This window comes from Euprymna scolopes, chromosome 15 (genome assembly GCF_053919585.1).
Source record: "Euprymna scolopes isolate OS-2025 chromosome 15, ASM5391958v1, whole genome shotgun sequence".
In the NCBI taxonomy this organism is placed as follows: domain Eukaryota; kingdom Metazoa; phylum Mollusca; class Cephalopoda; order Sepiida; family Sepiolidae; genus Euprymna; species Euprymna scolopes.
The window spans coordinates 124,111,669-124,132,961 of NC_136496.1; the positions used below are offsets into that span (position 1 = coordinate 124,111,669).

Consider the following 21,293-nt stretch of genomic DNA (forward strand, 5'->3'; position numbering starts at 1 on the left):
AGTACTTTTTCGCCATAATGGTTCCGTCTGCATTAAAAAAACTGTAATGTGTGAGACCGGTCGCAGACCACCAAACAGTATGACCTGATGCAACTCTGGCTTCGGAAAGTGTCATGGAGCTTTGTTGAGGTCCAACCACTGAGTTGAGCATCGCCAATTGTTGTAAAGAACCCACTTTTCATCGCAAGTTACAACCTTATTGAGAAACGGTTGTTCTTGTTGCGTAAAAGAAGGGAAGATGATACTTCATAATAGTGTTTCTTTTGGTTGTCATTCAATTCGTGAGGCACCCATTTATCAAGTTTTTTGTTTTTGCCTTTCCAATCTCTCTCAAGTGGTGAGAAATCATTGTATACGTTACGTCTAATTCAGATGCAAGTTCTCAAACAGTTGTGTATGGATTGGCTTCAACTAAGGCTTTTAATTGATCGTTGTCAACATCCTATGGCTGACCAATATGCTCATTATCTTCAAGACTCTCGTTGCCACTACAAAATTTCTTAAACCACCATCAAGCTGTGCATTTAGTAGTTGTTCCTGGGCCAAACACGTTGATATCATGAGCTGTTTCAACAGCTTTTTGGCCTAGCTTGAATTGAAATAAGAAAATTGTGCAAATTTTTTCCATCTTGTATTCAATGTTTTGAAAAGAAGACATAATTGTTTTTAAATGATTGCAATATAAACGATTAGATAGAGTTCAAAACGCTCTTTAAAATGAAATATAAAATAAAGGTATTATAACGAAAACTTATTTGAAAATACATCATTTGAAATCAAAATTAAAAATTCTGCAAGAACTTTTTTCTCAACCTAATACTAACAAAAGATTTCTGATAATAAATAATAAAAAAAAAAATTGAACACTAATGGTTTAATGCAGATCTGCCAAATTTGATTGTAGATGAAAGCAAATTATAGGTTTTTTTGTTTTTTTTACATGGTGATCACCTCTTATCAAGGCCCGGAAGCCACTCAGCGATAAGGGTATGTACAGTACGTTAATGTGGGGTTTAATAAAAATGTCTACTTAAGGGGGCGGATCATCAGAAATTTGTTTACGTTGGACTTGAAGGCATCCAGGTTGTAGTCAGGTGGGAAGCACGCTGACGGAACAGAGTTCCACAGGCGTGCAGTTCTAAGAAAGAAGCTTTGTTCATGGAATCTACTTGTCATTTAGGCACAGATAAAGAGAGGGTGTTTTTCGTAAAGGATTTGCGAGGGGGGACTAGAGATTGGAGCTCAGACGAGCATCTGCCATGGAAATAACGATAAAACAAAGACAGGCTCGCAACGTCTCTTCTGTGGGAGAGAGGTTGCAGGGAAGAGAAAAGGGCCTCCCCCACTAAGCCACGAAGTCTATTTTGTACTCTGTCAAGGCAAGATAGGCTGTTTTTAGCAGCTCCTGCCCAGATATGGCAGCAGTATTCCATCCTTGGGCGTACTTGGCTTTTATATAGATAGAGAATTGCATCAGTAGTGAGATATCTTCTGGAGCGGTAGAAGGATCCCACCATCTTTCCAGCGACCTTGGCAACAGACTTGATGTACGTGTTCCATTTCAGATCAGGAGTAAGGCTCAAGTCCAGTAGCTAGTCAAAACATGGGGCTTCTCCTAGACGAGAGCCATCCATTTCAATTGATGCCAGATGGGGATCAGAGCGTTGATGATGTAAAGATAGGAGCTTGGTTTTAGATGCATTAAAGGTAACCAGCCACATCTTCCCCCACTGAACCACGCGCTCGAGATCAGAAGAGAGAGAATCAGAAAGAACTTTGTCATTTACAGCCTTTGATGTGTTGCCGTAGATGGTCGTGTCATCAGCATAGATGTCAACGAATGATTTAAGTATGTGTTTAGGGAGATCATTGATGTAGATCAGGAAAAGAGTTGGGCCCAGGATGGACCCCTGAGGGACTCCAGCATTAATACTGTGGGCCTCTGATTTCTGACCATCAACCATTACTCTTATGAGCTTATCGGAGAGAAATGATTTAATGATTGAGAGAACATTACCTGTGATACCGTAGCTGGAAATCTTGTGAAGTAGATCTTTATGCCATACTTTATCAAAGGCCTTTGATATGTCAAGAGCAATTGCCCTGGAAAGGAAGCCTTTGTCAAGAGATTCACTAATCCTATGAGGTATAACCGTTAGCACATCTGCGGTAGATCTGGCAGAACGGAAACCATATTGCATGTCACTAAGAAGGTTATTTTTGCTGAGGTGGTTGACTATTTCTCTATTTAATATGGATTCCAGCAACTTACTCATAACACACAGGAGACTTATTGGTCTGTACTGAGAGGAAGATGACTTTTCACCTGAATTCTTGAATACAGGACATACTGATGAGCTTTTCCAGGGTGTTGGAAAGCACTTCTCCTTAAGGCAACGCTTAAACAGTTTCGTAAGTGTGGGAGCAAGTTCAGGTTGAAGCTTTTTTAACACTATAATTGGGAGGTGTTTTTTTTGTTCTTTTCAGGCAAGATGAGCGCATTACTACAACTTGTAGGCAGGCAATAATACCCCCCTCCCTCTCTCACACACACACACCTTTCATTAGCTGGTTGGTTGTAAGGGGATTGGTCTGACCTGTGAGAAAGATCACTTTCACTGATAGCAGGATAGGCCATAGCATTGATCATTGAACCAGCAGAACTCTGAAAAAGAAAAAAAAACACAAACATTATCTTTGATATAAGCTTTTTTGTGTTTCTTTTAATATGTAAGCTATTCACTGACATCTGATACGAAGGGAGATAATCTGATGTAACACAAAGGGAGATAATTTATATAAAACTAGCCTAGGTGCCCGGCGTTGCCCGGGTGTTTGGAGGTGTGTGTTGAAAAAAGAAAAAGAAAAAAAAAGAAAAATAGTAGTAGGCAGGCAGGCTTTAGCCCGTACCGCAAAGGAGGCAAAAAATGTGGAAAAAAAAAAAAAATAAATAAATAAAAACTGACGTCTTTGCTGTTGCGCCCATCGCCAAACCGGAAGTGACGTAGGCTAGACAATCGAAAAGAGGGGATGACTTTTGAAAACATTGGCAAAAAAAGCGACCCCTCCCTGTAAAAAAGTGCTCAGTTGAGGGTGAAGGAATTAATGTTTGTAGCCAATTTTTTGATATTTGTCATCCGAAGCATTGAACTTCAAAACAATACTGATTTTGTGAAAATTTGTCGCTTCTGTCAAAAGTTTTAGACATACATACATACATTTAAACAGAGAAGTAAGATTTATATAATAGATTAGGTACGTGTATATGTCTATATATTTTTTATGTACATAGGTTTCACTCCTAAACTAATTCACCGCTCATCATGAAGTTTAGGACATAGCTGCTTAATGTAAGGGTGCGTAATGTGGGCTATATTTAATTTTAAAGAAATACTAGCAGGGGTGCCTGGCGTTTCCCGGGTGTTTTGGAGGTGTAAAAGAAAAAAAGTTCTGGTACAGAGGTAAGCTTGAACCTGAAGCCTTAATGCAAAGGTGGAAAAGAAAGGGAAAAAAACCTGACATCTTACCCGCTCGGCCACGGCAGGAGAGGAAGTAAAAACCATTTTAATTTAACGATTTTAAAGTTAAATGAAAGGTGCGTGAATTTAATGAGGTCAAACATCACGCGATTTAACTTTGGTGCCGCACGCGAGTTTCTGTGTATTTGTTTGTTTCTCCCGCCAAGATGTTGGGGAAGTGTCCCAATGAATAGCAATTGTCTGATATGACATGGTTTTATTTTTTTTCAAATGCATTGATCAAAACAGATTGCTTTCTGGACGTCTCGGCACAAAAGGCCGAGAATTTGATTTCGCTTTCACAGTTTCGCTTTTATACTGAAAAGCGCGTAAAAGTCGCGTTAAAAAAAAAAAAAAAAAAATAGCACGTAAAAGTCGCCAAAATTAAAGATACACACAAACTCGTTTCATAAATCTTCGATATAATCTAGGTAGCATAAAAAAGGTTCTAAGAAAGAGTAACTGTCCGGAGCGCTACCCCTCCCACCAAGAGCCTTTTGCCAGACATACACAAAAAATGCACACACATACATTTTCGCTTTTATATTATAGATGGAAAATAGGAGGTGGAAGTACTTCATTATTTGTAAATTATTTTGGACGAAATAGGGAATAAAGGCCCCAACTGACTTTACTGCGAAAAAAGAAATAAAAGGACAGATTTCAATCAACATTGATTTGACCTTGACTTTTGCACACACACACACACACACACACACACACACACACACACACACACACACACACACACACACACACATTTACGATTGTTTTGTGAATTTTCACAGCCAAAAGTGCGTTTTATATTTACAAAAATTTTTAATAAAAACTATTTAAACCAAACTTTGGATTAATATTTTTATTTAAAACAAAAAAAAAAAACAATAATAAAAATGTGTCATATGATTTGCTTGTGACTAAGATTGATTTTTTTTTAATGTAAATGCATTTATATTTTTACAAAACTTTTTAATAAAACTATTTAAACCAAACATTTTAAGCGCAGACATTCCAACCAGTGTCTTCTATTTTGGAAGGAACAAACTACCCAAAATGAGTCACTCTGGATTGATACGTTTATTAAAAAAATAAAAATAATAAAAACAAGTTATATTATTTACAAAATATTTTGAGAGGAACAGAACTTTACCTCCATTAAAAACCAACATGATAATTGACAATTTAGGACGCTGATCTCTTCTGTTGGCAGTCAGTTAAGGGGAAATACTTCTAGACTGAGGCAATTTTTATGCAAACTAAGATCACAAATATAAGCCACAAGTCCTAAATTCTCAATTATGTCGTCGATTACACAAATTATAAACCGACTAAAGAGCATATACTTAGAATATGAAAATTATTTCTATAAGGTTGAGAAGAAAGTTCTTGCAGAATTTTTAATTTTTATTTCAGATAAGTTTTTGTTATAATACCTTTATTTTTATTTTTATTTTTTTTACATGGTGGTCACCACTTATCAAGGCCCGGAAGCCACTCAGGGATAAGGGTTATTGCAAGTACAGTACGTTAGTGTGGAGATTTAATGAAGTGTTTACTTAAGAGGGCGGTTCATTAGGAATTTGTTAATGTTGGACTTAAAGACATCCAGGTTGTAGTCAGGTGGGAAGCAGGCAGATGGAACAGAGTTCCACAAGCGTGCAGTTCTAAGAAAGAAGCTTTGTTCATGGAATCTACGTTTTGATTTAGGCACAGATAAAGAGTGGGGGAAATTTTTCACAGTGGATTCAGCTAGACGTGTGTTTTTCGTGAAGGATTGGCGAGGGGGCACCAGAGATTGGAGTTCAGACGAGCACCTGCCATGGAAATAATGATAAAACAAGGATAGGCTCGCAATGTCTCTTCTGTGGGAGAGAGGTTGCAGGGTAAAGAAAAGGGCATCCCCCACTAAGCCACAAAGTCTATTTTGTACTCTGTCAAGGCAAGATAGGCTGTTTTTAGCAGCTCCTGCTCAGATATGGCAGCAGTATTCCATCTTTGGACGTACTTGGCTTTTATATATTTTATTTTATATATCATTTTAGTATGCATTTTTTGCACTATCTAATCGTTTAAATTACAATCTTTTTAAGACAATTATGTCTTCTTTTCAAAATGTTGAATACAAGATGGAAAAAAAAAGCAAATTCACAAAATTTTCTTATTCCAATTCAAGCTAGGCCAAAAAGTTGTTGAAACAGCTTGTGATATCAACAAAGTGTTTGACCCAGGAACCACTATTGAAGGCACAGCACGATAGCGGTTTAAGAAATTTCATGACTATGACGAGAGTTTTGAAGATGATGAGCATATTGGTCAGCCATAGGATGTTGACAACGATCAATTAAGAGCCTTAGTCGAAGCCAGTTCACACACAACTGTTCGAGAAACTGCTTCTAAATTAGACGTAACGTATACAATGATTTCTCACCACTTGAGAGAGATTGGAAAGGCAAAAAAAAAAACTTGATAAATGGGTGCCTCACGAATTGAATGACAACCAAAAGAAACACTATTATGAAGTATCATCTTCCCTTCTTTTACGCAACAAGAACAACCGTTTCTCAATAAGGTTGTAACTTGCGATGAAAAGTGGGTTCTTTACAACAATTGGCGATGCTCAACTCAGTGGTTGGACCTCAACAAAGCTCCATGACACTTTCCGAAGCCAGAGTTGCATCAAAAGAAAAGTCATACTGCTTGGTGGTCTGCGACCGGTCTCATACATTTACAACAACCGGCGATGCTCAGCTCAGTGGTTAGACACTGATGAAGCTCCACAGTTGCACCAAAAGAAGGTCATGCTGACTGTTTGATGGTCTCATCCATTACAGTTTTTTGAGAGCAGGCAAAGCCATTATGTCAAATCATTACTATCAACAAATGGATCAAATGCATCAGAAACTTTGACAACAACACCCAGCATTAGTCAACAGAAAAGGCCCAATGCTTAACTGCATGTTGCTAAACCGACCCCCGTAGAAGTTGAACTAATTGGGCTACAAAACTGCCTCATCCGCCATACTCTCCAGACCTCCCACCTGCCGATTACCACTTTTTCAAGCATCTCAACAACTTTCTGCATGAGAAATGCTTCAAAAACCTAAACGATATCAAAAACGTCTTCAGTGACTTCATCACCACCAGAACACCAGATTTTTATGTTACTGACATATATACATAAATACACTTGTTTTGCGTTGGTAAAAGTGTGTTGATTCTAATGATGCTTGTTTCGATCAATAAATTATTGTTTGAGCCGAGATATGTTCATCTGAACTTAAAAGTGAAAAACGCAAGAACTTTCTTGTCAATCTGATAATTGAAAAAAAAAAAAAAAAAAAAAAAAAAAGAAGTACATCAATGACAAAAAATAGAGAAAAATGTCATTGATAAATTGATACGTACACGTTGGGAGGTTGATGTTGTACTAGATGCATCATCTGCAAGAAGAAGATGAAGAACAAGAAGACGAAAATGACAAACGTTTGAAACACACGAAAAAAAATTATTAAAAATATTTTCACCTTTAATATGTAGGCTTATTGGTGAAGTATTTTTAAAATCAGAATCAAATAAAGATGAAAACATGAACGACGATTATAAACAAATGATTGAATTTGGAAATAAAAACAAAAGAATATTTATCTGCAGATTATTAAACATAACTACCCCACCCATAATTGTTAAAAAATAATTTACGATTTGGATAGGACTTAATAGATATTTATAAGAACATTTTTTTTACTATATAGATAAAACTTGTGATCCCCAAAAAATTGTTTAAAATTGTTATTTTTAATGATTTATGTATTTATATAATTTGATTATGGATTTTTACAAACATTATTTAATTAACATACAGTCTATTATGAATAATAATTATGTTTAATTAAAACAGAAAGGAAACATTTTAAAAACAATAACAAAAACAATAAGAATACAAAGTAATTTAAGCTTTATTTTCTTTTAAAATCCAAACGAATTACCTCCCTTTAAGGATCAAACCTTCAGCAAAAGAACGACAGTTTAAAAAACCAATGAATTGGAAATCAAATCAACTCGATTTTCTTACTGAAGAAACACTTCAATGCAACACTGACAAAAATGCCAAATTCAAAAAATAATTACGCAAAAGAACTTAACCAAGAAAACCAACCAAACAAAATCGAAACAGAACAGAATTAAGAGAGCAGATCTTATCCCAACAAAGGCATAATGTCATATAAGATATAGCCATATTAATAATAAACGATATTAACTGTACACTTTGCTGAAGTTTCATGGTATTATCAATCACCAGAAATGTACGTGACTGGTCTTTAACATCTAGCATTAATTGGTTAATACCAGATACTAAAAACCAGTTACATACATTTCTGATAATTGGTAATAACATGAAACTACAATAAAGTTAAGCTAAGTACAATATCATATATATATATATATATATCATATATATATATATATATATATACAGTGTATTTTTATCCCACTTTGTTCCCTTTGCATAAAATAAAATAAAATATAGCCCACGTTACCCACCCTAATGCTTAGAAACTGTTTTCTCAAATTCATATGATCAGTTAATTTAAGAATGAATTCTACATAAAGAAATATATAAGCATGTACACATTACCAACTGTATATATATACAGCTTATATAGATATAAAAATATTTCTCAATAAAAATAAAAAGGTTAATTAATAAGTGAATGTGAAATACTTTTATGAGAAAAACAAAAGTTTAATCGCGAAAATCGTGAAAATAATCGTGAAAAAAATTGTGAAAAATTCACAAGAATAGAGTTTGATTAAATTGAAATGGAAAACCCATTTTCATTTTTCACGCTACAAACCATACAAAACATCTTTCAACAACCTCATAACTTTCAGTGTCTTGTTTCGTCCTTTAATCCTCACATTCCATGAACAACGTTTCTGATAAAGGGGGAATAACTGCTGATTTCTGGGCCGGAATCTATCTAACACTTATCGTTAGCTAGTAGTTTTTGACATAGAAGTAGTATTTTGGTCTTTTTATTTGCTCCTTACATCAATTGGCTTTATGCATTGTCTGGGGCGATTTTCATAAAAAAAAAAAAAATAAAATTTGTATATGAACCAAAGGCTGAAATTACATATACATAAATTCCTATCAATATTTTTTTTTTTAATTCTGTTTTCAGCAGATTTGTAGAATCCTTATGTAAATGTGTGTTTTTAGTTAAGTTGATTCATTTTTACATAGGAGAGAGGAGATTTCTGAAAAACAAAAAAAGAAGTTTAGTAGTACCCTGCAAAGTCTGAACCTCTCCATTTTGTCGGCGTGTGATACCCCCGGGGGATTTGGGTTCAGCAATATTGTTTTGTTTTCCGTCTGAAGCAACATTGTTGTTGTTGTTGTTGTTGGTGGTGGTGGTTCCTGACAAAATAGATTTGGGAAGATTGTCATTGAAGGGACGGAATGAATTCAACTGCCAGCAGCCAAAGTTAAGGGAAGGAAGTGGAAACAAGAAATCGGTGCCATGCACGCAGGAAGTGAAGAGTTAATTGCAGCAAGCCATCATATCATTAGCAGATTCCATCAAGAGTGACTAATATATATATATATATATATATATATATATATAAAATAAAAATTACAATTAAATTTACCAAAATGATCCAAGATGGTAAAATTAAAGTATATTATAAATATTAAAGAATTAATATTTATAAAGTTATCTCAGCCAGATGTAAAAGCTCAATAAAACCAAATAGGAGATAGAGCTTATAATACGAGCAAACAGTTAATAAAACATGTTAAAAAACACTTTGAAATGAGTTAAAAACATATTTAATCTGAAAAGGAAACACTAGATAAGTGGATAGTCCTTAATCCGCGGAGTTTCGAAGAAATATTTCCTCATCAGAGGGTAGAAATTAGCAAAATGCGGGATCGCATTTTGCTAATTTCTACTCTCTGATGAGAAGGAAAGTATTTCTTCGAAACTCCGCGGATTAAAGACTATCCACTTATCTAGTGTTTCCTTTTCAGATTAAATATGTTTTTAACGCATTTCAAAGTGTTTTTTAACATGTTTTATTAACTGTTTGCTCGTATATATATATATATATATTAAGTTGGTGCAAAAATAATGTTTTTTGACATTGAGTTGAACGTCAAAAAACATTTTTGCATCAATTTTATATACATACATATATATAAGTGAGAATGTGTGTGTGTGAGGACACTTCTCAACCTATATACTCAACAAATTTTTAATCTACAAACTTGAAATTTAGTATATAAATTATTCAGACATATGGAAAACTTTCATCGGTTTTCATCTGGAAAAAACAGATTCTAAGGGGGTCAAAATTGAAAAATTAGTACATGGGAGTCATTGGATTTTTCCCTGTTTGCTAACTGTTTCATGATTGTGCATGCATAAATGGATCACATTAGAGATTCCTTATGTCGACTAAAAACACTTTTTAAAGAGTGTGTCATGCTAGCCAAATGGTTATCATATCTGAATCACGGTCTTTAGATTTTGGTTTTGATCTCAGCTTGAGTATTTTTTTTTGTTTTTTAATTATTCACAAGAAGTTATCTGTCTCAGTTTCTTTATGTTTTTTTCTTTTAATTCATTTTTTTAAAAAGGAATTTAACGTTACATTTAATACCTACGGTATTTCTTTTTATAATAAATAAGAATTCTGCGTTAACTAATATAATATTTATACATATTTTACAACTGGACAACGCCAGGTGGCCTACTAGTATATATATATAATTATTACAATAATAATTTTTTTTTAATACCTATATATATATCCACACACACACACACACACACACACACACACTATATTCTCTTGTTTGACCAAATTTGCTATAAAGGTCCTCATATTTGCAGAATAATATATAAACAAAGAAATTATTGCCAAACCAATGTTATACACCACACAAAAGGTGTTGAATATTAATTACTTGGCAATAATATATTTTTTAAATGTAGTCATTATTTATACTACTTGTTTTGAACTTTTGAGATGAGGGCTAATTATTTATATTATTTGTTTTGATCCGACTATTGTTCTCATCTTGAGTGTTATTTTGCAACGTTTCGATCGGTGTAGCCTCTGACTTTCGTCATGCGGTTTGGAAAAGAAAAGAGAAAAGTTATTGAGGTCGTAGATATTTTGGATTCTTGGAGTTGTTTTTATTTTTTTTCGCTGTGATTTCATATGTGTGAAAAAAATTTGATTGACAAGGGGAGGTAATTTTAATAAAGTTTGACAACTCCAAGAATAGAAAACCATCTACGAAGTCAGTATCTTTTCTCCCTTCTTTTCCAAGATGCCTGATGAAGGTCAAAGGCTACACCGACCAAAACATTGCGCAAATAACACTCAAGATGAGAACAATAGTCCAATCAAAACAAGTAACATGAATAATTAGCCCTCATCTAAAAAATTCAGAACTGTATTCATTATTTGTCGGGTACAATTGGTTTATATGGTAGGATTGATAGGTAATGACCTCATGGCTAGCTTAAATCCAGTATTTAAAGTAGATAGCTGATTGGCTAGTTTTATTATATAGCAGAGGAAGGATTTTAAATTAAAACAGCTAATGGCAAAATGTTAACCTAATAAACATAATATAAAATCTGAAGAGCTATGGTTGTTTAAAGCTCTTGTTGGCTCAATATATTTGAGTTACGCTCCTTGAATTATTTTCAAGTTATCTCCCATAAATTATACTGACAATGAGTAAGAATGGCTAAAATTTTGAATGTGTTGAACAAGATTCAAAATCAAGGCTTGACCTCTTTATTAATTGGGCTTTGGAGGCTGGCAGAGGTGTCCGCCTGGCCCTCCACTTTTGCACCGCTCATGCAGTGTAAGCAGATTACTTCTCAGCAGTTAAGACAAAATTCTCAGACTGCTGGTCATTTGAACATGGAACTTTTTCTACTAGTCATAGCATATGTAAACAGAATGATTGCCACACGATTCATCAAAATAAGTTGTATTTAGATAGCCCATGCATTCTGTTTTTACCCTGGTAATACATGCATTTTGATTGTATTCGGACATTGGAATTACCTTTAGTAATTATGCCTGTTAATATGCAACCCGTTTCATGTATCATGTTGTATTATACTACTTTAACTTTTAAACTATGCTGTTTTTTTTCCAAATATATTTTTTTGTTTCAAACAAAGGGGGGTAACTTTGTAATAAATATAGAGTTAGTTTTTTTTAAATATGGCATCTGTATGAAAATAATCTTGATAGAAGGAATTAAATAGAATTACTTTTATGCTCAAAACCGGCTGCAATGATCCACGAAAAGTAAACAATGAACCAGAATTAAATGTTGATTTTCTAGTAAGAAAATTACCAATGACCAAAAAAATAAATAAAAAGAAAAACAAACTAACTTTACTTTATATGGAATATATAGATTAGATTTCAATATTTAAAGCATTTAAACCTTCCTTAAATATATCAGTTTTTTCTTTAGAAAATTGGTTAACTGAGTTATATGTAGATATGAATATTTGCAAATGTTTCTATATCTAAATCCAACGTGTTGCCAGGCACATCTGCTACAATATGAGATCAGAATCAAGTTCAAATAGGAGAAAAAATATCAGTAACAACAAACTCATAAAAACCATCTTTATATAAAAAAAATCCCTAAAAATTGGTTGCAATATCATAAGATCTTAACCATGCATAACTTTAAATGAGAGAAATGAATTATGTTTTGATTTATATAGGCCTGAAGAGAGAGAGAGAGAAAGAATGCACCGATCAGTAAAGAAGGCCAGAATATAACATGCAAAAGAAAGAAGGCATTGGCAATAATGGAAGCCAAAATACATGCTTCTCTTTATAATCAAAAAATAAAACAAGATTTGCTCAATTCTGTTAGTGAGATTAATTCACACTATTAACAAAAAAAAACAAAAAAAACAAAAAAAAACAAAAAAAAAACAAACAAACAAAAACAAAACATTAAGATTAAAAAAAAAAAAAGCTTAAAAACAAGAACACCCTTTTATTTTGGTATAAAAACGAATTTATGAAATGTAATGCATTTTTTCACAAGATATTAAAGGTTTATAAAAGTTTCAGGTTTTTTTTAGATGAACCCTAACCAAAATCAATTAAAAGGAGACTTTAAATTTCAATCTTAATAATTTTGATGTAAAACTAAATCTGTAATAATCCGCATCAATTAGTTAATAGTTTAGATGCAAATGAAAACTCTAAAAAAATGTTAATAAACAAAATAAATGAAAAAACTATGACTGATTAAAAATTTCATTTGATATTTTTTGATCATAGAAAATAGTTATAACTTAAAATCAAATTTAATGAAGATATTTGAACCGATGTAAAATCAGAGATTCAAAAATGCTTGAACCAACAATTAGTGATTCAGTTTAATGACTTTCTCTTTTATTAGTAAACATTAATTTGTGATTTGAATTATTCAGAATACTATTCTCATCTTTATGATATTTACGTTTCAGCAGATGTAACCTCTGATTTTTTCCAGAACTTCGAAGATGAACTTGATTAAAGGAAACTTTAAATTCTTGACTGAATTTTGATCCAAATAATTTTGATATCAAACTAAATCTCAAATAATCAATATAAATAGTTAATAGTTTACACGAAAATGAAAGCTCTAAAAAAATATTAAATGAAAGAAATTGAAAACTATGACTGATTAAAAATATTTTCACTTTGATATTTTTTGATCATAGAAAATAGTTGTTATGAATTAAAATCAAATTTAATGAAGACATTTGAGCCGATGTAAACTCTAGAGATCAAAAATACTTGAACCAACAATTAGTGAATCAGTTTAATTACAAATAGTTCCACCTTTCCCTTTTATTAGTAAACATTAATTCATCATTTTAATTATTCAGAATACTATTCTCATCTTGGTTGGGATATTCATAATATTTCAGATGATGTAAACCTTCAAGTGCATCTCATTAAACTCGGGAATCTACATGTGGTACAGCAGATGAAGTGTTAAGTAATAATAAATTCAAAGTTTAATCCTCTCTACCGGTGATACTAACTAAGAATAAATTACTTAAAACTTCTACCCAACCATGACTGATAGAATGAGAAAAATCTATGTTAATGGATGGTAAAAAAATCGCAATAATTTCCCAACTTGAACCAATGGCCTCCATGTGTGTGGTGAGACGTCAACACAAAACAACTTAAAAAAAAAACAACTAAGTCAGAATTAAGAGAGACACTGTATGCATATGTGAGAAGAAAAAAAAAAAAACAGTTAAATTTTTCTTTGAAAAAAATTTTACACTCCTACCCACTTAATGAATTATTTAACATTTTTACAAAAAATATGGATGAAATACGTTTATAAGTCAAATTACAATGTAAAATTATGTAAAATAATTTAAAATAAATATTTGTTTATTTTACATAATATTGCATTGAATTTAGCTTATAAACATTTCATACATATTTTATTTGAAAATTTCAACAATGCTTATATCACGCAAAACACAACTTTAACATTTTTACTTTTCGAAAGAAAACAGTCATAAACGGGAAAATCAGATTTTTCATATTTAAAAAAAAAAAAACTGATTTTGATTTAAATCTGAGAATTCTCATATATGAAAGATTCACATAATTTAAGCAGAAATTTTCTTTTTCTGGATTAAAAAAGTGGAATTTTGCTAAAAAGTTGGAAAGAACTTCCATCCCTATATAATTAAATCTTACTTGACGACACATTTTTCTTCGATCATTTGTCGTACGTCTGACACCGAAAAATATCATAATATTTTAGGGTTATAATTCCTTTATCAAGTCATAATAAATGATTTAAGATCGCAAAGAGTCCAGTATTGATATAACCCCATGGAAATTCAGCAACGTTTTCTATATATTTTCTGTATAATATATATATATATATATATATATATATATATATTGCATGGGCATGGCTCAGAGGCGAAAGAATGAAGGTGGAGAGTTGTATGTTTGGGTTTTGATTCTAGCTGATGGCACCCAAGTCATATATATTTAGTTTTGATCTCACTACTATATATTAGGTATAATATAATAATCGATAGAGAATTATCTTTATAATAATAGATATAAAATCTGCATGAATTAAAATATATTTAAGCGTATCTTACGATTGGGCAATGCCAGGTGGCCAGCTAGTTTATTAAAAAGATTCGTGTGAAAGATGATAATGTATGTACATACATGAAATGTCTTTGTTTATATTATATATTATTTTATGTTATATATCTATTTTATATTCCATATCTATTTTATATGACATATTTATTTTATATTATATATTTATTTTATATTATATATTTATTTTATATTATATATCTATTTTATAAATTTTTTTTCTTCATTTTTGTTTCTTTAGATATTTTGAATAGTATTTTAGGAAGCAGTTTTCCATTAGTGTGTTTATTTGTAAAAGAAATCTTACCTTGAGGAGGGCCAATTGTAAGAGTCACAGAATATCCGGAATCTTTTATCAAATTAACAATTTCTTCATGGTGCATATGCGAGATGTCTACATTATTTACAGCCAGTATTCTATCTCCAACATGCAATCGGTTACATCTTTCCGCAGGGCTATTCTCCAAAATACGACCTGAAATCAAACAGTGTTCAGAGTTGAAATAACAACCATAATTTGTAGAAGAAAAACGCAAACAAATATCAGGAACTAGCTCTAGCTGCTTCGTGTTGCTCGACATGATGTGATAGGATTTTAGTTTTTAATTAACATTTGTTTGCATGCTTTTTTTTTTTTTAACAACTTGTACAAAAAAAAAAAAGATGCTTGTTCAGAATCCCCCCTGTATTAAAAAAATAAAACTTAATCTGCATCAAATCAAATCAAAACGTAGATTCCATGAACAAAACTTCTTTCTTAGAACTGCACGCCTGTGAAAATCTGTTCCGTCTGCCTGCTTCCCACCTGACTACAACCTGGATGTCTTCAAGTTCAATGTAAACAAATTCCTGATGAACCGCCCCCTTAAGTAGATACTTCATTAAATCTCCACACTAACGTACTGAACTTGCAATAACCCTTATCCTTGAGTGGCTTCTGGGCCTTGATAAGTGGTGACCACCGTGTAAAAAAAAAAAAAAAAAAAAAAATGTATGACATATGTATTTACGGTGAAAATAAAATATTGAATTCTAAAAATCATGTAAATTGATCAAGTACTTTTATTTTTATAAAGAAAATAGGAAATTAGGTATGAGTTTTTCCAATGGCCCCCATGTTAAAAACGGCTTTCTCAAACCTTGGAGGTTTATATTATTTGGTGTCCTCTTACTTATTTACAGCCTTTTTCCAAGATAGCGTTGCGCCGTTGCGGTATCGTCATTGTTCATTTAACCATAAAATTTCATTTCCTTATTTAAAAGTAAACCTACTTGATCAATTTACGTGATTTTTGGTGTATGATATTTTTTTTCTGCCACGAGTATATACATCAGATTTTTTTTTTTATATAAAAAGAGATTTCTGGACAAGCATCAGAAAAAGAAATTAAAATTTTAATGATAAGAAAGACAACTCTTTAATTTTTACAATTAAAATGAGTTATTTCCCTTGTTATATTTTTTTGTTCAGTGATTAGTAAAAAAAAGAAAAAGATTTCATAATAGAGATTGCCTAAATAATAGTTATGTACATTATTACATGGCCAATAACATTGGGTAGTAAGAAACAGCGTTAATAGACTTCCAATAGATGTAAAATGTTCATACTTCTTTTTTATAAATGTAAAAAAAAAAAAATCTTTTTTGAACATGCCACTGAAAATCTGTTATAAAAAAAAAGGCAATATATGAAATCTAAATTTCAATGCTAAAAAAAGTCATGTAACACATCATTCATAAACATTGTCTTCATTCCTAATTATAATTCAAATAATGTAAGACTAGCAGGGAGACCGACGTTGCCTGGGATTGAATGATGATACATGAATGTTTCGCACTCCCATATTTTTATCATCATCGAAATTGGTAAAATCGCCCACTTTTTAAATCAAATCGATTGATTGCCGGTTCTAGTTGGAGATTCATATGTCTACCCATAGTGACTTAGTCCACAGTACATTGTAAACATTGCACTTTAGAGAACATACTGTTCATTTTATAAACTTTTTTTTTTTTATATATATAATGGCTTGAATTAAAGTTTAAAATACAAAAGTCAGGTATTATGCTTCAATCGTGCTCTAAACAGACGCATTTTGAATGCACCCCCTGTTCATAAAACATAAAATCAACCTACTGTTGATTTTATATGTTGGACCTTTCGCCTTGTGTGATAATAAAACTTCTCAAATGCACTTGTGATGTTAGGCTGTGTAAGGTGTTAACCAGCCAAAATCGCCTATTCCTTCTTTCTGCGGATTATTTTTCAATGATTTATACTTATTTTTGAATGATTTATACTTATCGAAAACATTCTGGTACAAAACCTATCTAAAAGCACTCCAAGACACATGAGGTACATTTGTGTGAAATTTCATAAAAATCAGTCCAGCTATTTTCGAGTCCATAGAGAACAAATTCACAGACACACAAAGTTCCTTTCATATATCAGTAGACATATATACTACGAGGTGTTTTCATTACAACTAAAGTTTTTTCTTTTTCTGCACAAGTTTAAAAAAAAAATGTGTAAACAAATAAAAACCCTAACCCTTTACCGCATCTCATGTAGGTAAAGCAGGTACGAAACAAAACATCCATGTTTCCTGTCATTTATATATTAGCATGGTTCGCTGGTATTGCCCATGAGGAGGGGGGGGTATAAAAAAAAAATAGAAGAGTTAGGATTTCTTTTAAAACTTCTCTCTAGTTTGACTTCTCTCCTATTCTTCTCACGCCCACCATTTTCACTTTCTCTGGCAACTGGAGAAAAAAAATCATCATTGACAAAGTACAAAAAAATAAATAAAAATAAATCATTTTTTCTTAAATTTCTCTAAATGCCGTCTTCCCGCAGTGAATTTTCATTGTTCATTTTTGTACCATGTTTTTGGCAATATAGTAAATTACTTCATTATAGTTTTTTTTTTTAATTATTAGTTTGGTTTGGATAACTGCTGATACAAAACATTTTTAAATAATCACCTAAAAATAATAATCAGCTTAAATCAGTGATAGAAAAAAACCATTAATAAACTTTCGATAGATTTAAGACTTCTCCATACTTCTTTTAACAAAGGTAAAAAAAAAATACGAGATAAATTATTACATAACATTAAAAAAAATTTCTCTAAATGTCGATCCTCCTTCCCGACAGAAAATTTTATTCTTGTTGACTTTCAAAAGATTAAAAAATAAAATCTAAAAACATTATGCCTACATTTAATCTAAAGCAATGATGAAAAAAAATTTGATCAGCTTTGTAGGTTTGTTTTGTGTATGACAACTATTATATTCAATTAAAAATAGGAGTTATTCCCCTTACATTTTTGAGTTCTACTTAGAGAATGAAGACACCGTATATGAATGATAGATTATGTGAAATTTTTACTTTTAGCAAAACAAGTGACAGTATTCTATGATGAAGATATACAGGCGAGCAGATTTGTAAAAGACAAGGCCATTAAATTAGACATTGTAATATGGAACACGCCTGAAAGAACTGCACTCATTATTGATATCACTGTCCCAAATGACTATGGCTTGAATGGGGAAGAGCTGAACAGGGAAAAGATAAAATATCAGAATTTAAAGAATGACTTAAAAACGACATTATCCCTTGAAGAAATCAACATTATACCAGTTGTGATAGGAGCAGCTAGCCTTATAAAAAAACATCTTCAGAAATACTTCGAAACAATCCCTGGAAGACTGAGCTGTAACGAAATACAAGTAGCAGCCATAAAGAGCATCTATTCTTAAGAGTCCTCGGATATAAATTCAAATCATAATGAAATCCAGTGTTAGCTGCAGGTCGGATTTAGCTCCGTTGATCTCTTAAAACTAACCAAATAATAATAAAAAAAAGAAAATTCTAAATTGCAAATCAACTCACCTATAGTTGATCCAGCCTTTGTTACTGAAGAGATTATCACAAAGCCAAAGCCTTCGTGTTCCCTTCGAGTAACAGTGACATCATATGGGTAGCTTTCAGATAGACCTCCAGCTCGATAGAATACTTGTTCTGGAAAAGAAGAAAAAATAATCTGAAAATTAAATTGTTAAATATAAGAGGGATGAACTTTAGAAAAAAAAAAAAATTTTAGAAGTTGCCATGAAAATTGGTTGGATCATTCTACTGCTCCAGAAAGTACCCAACTCCTGATGTAATCGTATACCTGTATAAGAGTCATATACATCCTGAGATGTAACATCATTGGCACAAATTGGAAGGTGCTGCTCAAATGACTCTTTCATACCTTGACGTAACACAAAGTCGACTTTAAAATTGAGTGGGGGATGAACTCTTCCACTTCTGATAGCCTCTCTCTCATATTTTCTCACACTGCTCTATTGTTGTTTTTATGGAAGGTTCTCAACTGCACTCTTGTCTCTGGTTCTTTCTTGTAAGACATTCACAGCAAGAGCTCGTCTATCACAAGAAATAACAAAACAACACCTTTCCTATGCATGCAGGTGGAATTTCCATGAACAGAAGTTCTTTGCAAGGGATTCCTCTCCATGAAATTTGTTGGCACAGGACTAGTAAATGGTGATTCATTAATAATTAAAAAAAAAAAAATTATATATATAGTAAGCTATAAAATATATATGGCAATTAAGCTACACAGAATATTCCGCGTTTCATCCACGCTAGGATTCATCAGGCTTATGCGAGGATTTTGTGGTTGTCTCAGGTTTTTATATACGCACCTTCTATTGAGTTTTTTTGTTTATATATATATATTTAGGCAACATCTTCTCATTCAGACAAAATTTATTGAAAAGCATGGAATTCTTCTGTTTTACTATTTTCTGTTTTATCTTCTCCAATTTCCGATTAGTTTTTTTTTTGTGTTTTTTGCAAAATTGTTTAAGTTGGATCCGTAAGCAAGCACTTTCGATAGCATACTTTCATCATCCTCAGACATATTGTGCTGTAGAAATTATGCTTTTAATTATATATATGTATGTATGCATATATATATATATATATATATATATATATATATATATATATATATATATACATATTTTTGTCACGGTCACGTGGTGGCTTATTATGAGTTAGGTGGGTGGACTTATTTATTTTTTAAAGTCCGCCCACCTAACTCGTAATAAGCCCTCACGTAACCGTGACAAAAATATGTATATATATATAATTAAAAACATAATTTCTACAACACAATATGCCTGAGGATGATGGAAGTATTCTATCGAAAGCGCTCGCTTATGGATCCAACTTGAACAATTTTGAAAAAAAAAACAAAAAAAAACTATTCGGAGATTGGAGAAGATAAAACAGAAGAATTTTGTGCTTTTCAATAAATTTCGTCTGAATATATATATATATATATACACATATACATATATACACACACACATATATATATATATATATATATATACATACATATACATATATACATACACATATATACATACACACACACATATATATAACTGAGAAGAAATAAATTAAGATTTTATTACCTCAGAATAATTAAAAAAAACAAAAACACATAAAATATGTTAAGATTTCAAATAAATTTATGGGTTATTCTATTATAATGAAATGATAGATGTGAAATGAGAGTCTTTATCACAAGCCTAGATCTGATGACTTCAGAGGAAAATCTAATCTGGACAGTATAGGGAGATGTGTGTGTAACTGGAGACTTTGTTGGTTTGGTCACATAGAAAAAAAATGGATGAAAGTGCTTGGATGAGTACATGTAGAACAGTTGAAGTAGCAGAGGCAGGCCAAAGAAAACACGGGATGAAATGATAAAAATGGATTTGAGAGAAAAATAAATAAAGACTGGTAAAAAAAAAGAAAAGAAGGTTAGTTTAGAAATCAATTTCTAAAAAGTGTCTCAGCATAGTAAACTGATGATGATGATGATTCAATCAGGAAAACCCATTCGTAGAAAATGTTTCAAAATGGAAAAAATGACAAAATACATTCTTACCTTCCGAAACAGGTGTTCCACTCACCAAGAAAATCATGAAGAAATATCTTTTTTTACAACAAAATGTTGAATATCTTTAGAAATGCTTTTTCATTAATTATAAAACAAGCAGCTTTTTTTTCCATAAAATTTACAAATATTTTAGTTTTTATGAAAGATTTAATGGATACAAGAGATTAACTAGACATTTACAGAAACAAGTAAAATTATAAACAAAAAAGAATTAGTTCATTGTGTAAATTACAGAATATTTGACCATTCTTTCCAGACCATTCTAATTTCTATAAGTTATTCACTGAATTTTAAATATCCATTTCACAAATGCTGTTGTTATTTTTTTTTTTTTTTTTTTGCATACAAAAATAGGAAAAACAATTTAGCAGACGATCATTTGTTCATTTCTAAACAGTAATTTGTCTCAGATTATTTTACAAATGAAACAAAAAAGCTATTTTTTAATATGAAACAAACAAAAACGAGATGATTGCTTTCCAAGGAACAACTAATCGCAATAATGAAGAAAACAATAAGCAACTGATAGGTAATGCAGCAAAATTAAGATATGAAACGAGACTAGAGGAAAACGTAGGTAAAAGTA

General features: G+C 31.8%; 1 protein-coding gene across 11 annotated transcripts in view; it reads right to left on the reverse strand.

Moving 5' to 3' along the window:
• Positions 1 to 21,293, reverse strand: part of LOC145294110 (membrane-associated guanylate kinase, WW and PDZ domain-containing protein 1-like) — a 664,188-nt gene that overhangs the window by 26,413 nt on the left and 616,482 nt on the right. For 4 of the 11 annotated variants that reach the window (XM_080141199.1, XM_080141196.1, XM_080141203.1 and 1 more), the window contains 5 exons: positions 18,619 to 18,747; positions 15,031 to 15,198; positions 8,812 to 8,940; positions 6,924 to 6,958; positions 2,559 to 2,665 (listed from right to left, as the gene is read on the reverse strand). In XM_080141199.1, coding sequence (XP_079997325.1) covers positions 2,559 to 2,665; positions 6,924 to 6,958; positions 8,812 to 8,940; positions 15,031 to 15,198; positions 18,619 to 18,747 — 568 coding nt within the window. The remainder of the gene's footprint in view (positions 1 to 2,558; positions 2,666 to 6,923; positions 6,959 to 8,811; positions 8,941 to 15,030; positions 15,199 to 18,618; positions 18,748 to 21,293) is intronic. The other 7 variants (XM_080141198.1, XM_080141206.1, XM_080141197.1 and 4 more) reach the window with 3 other exon arrangements.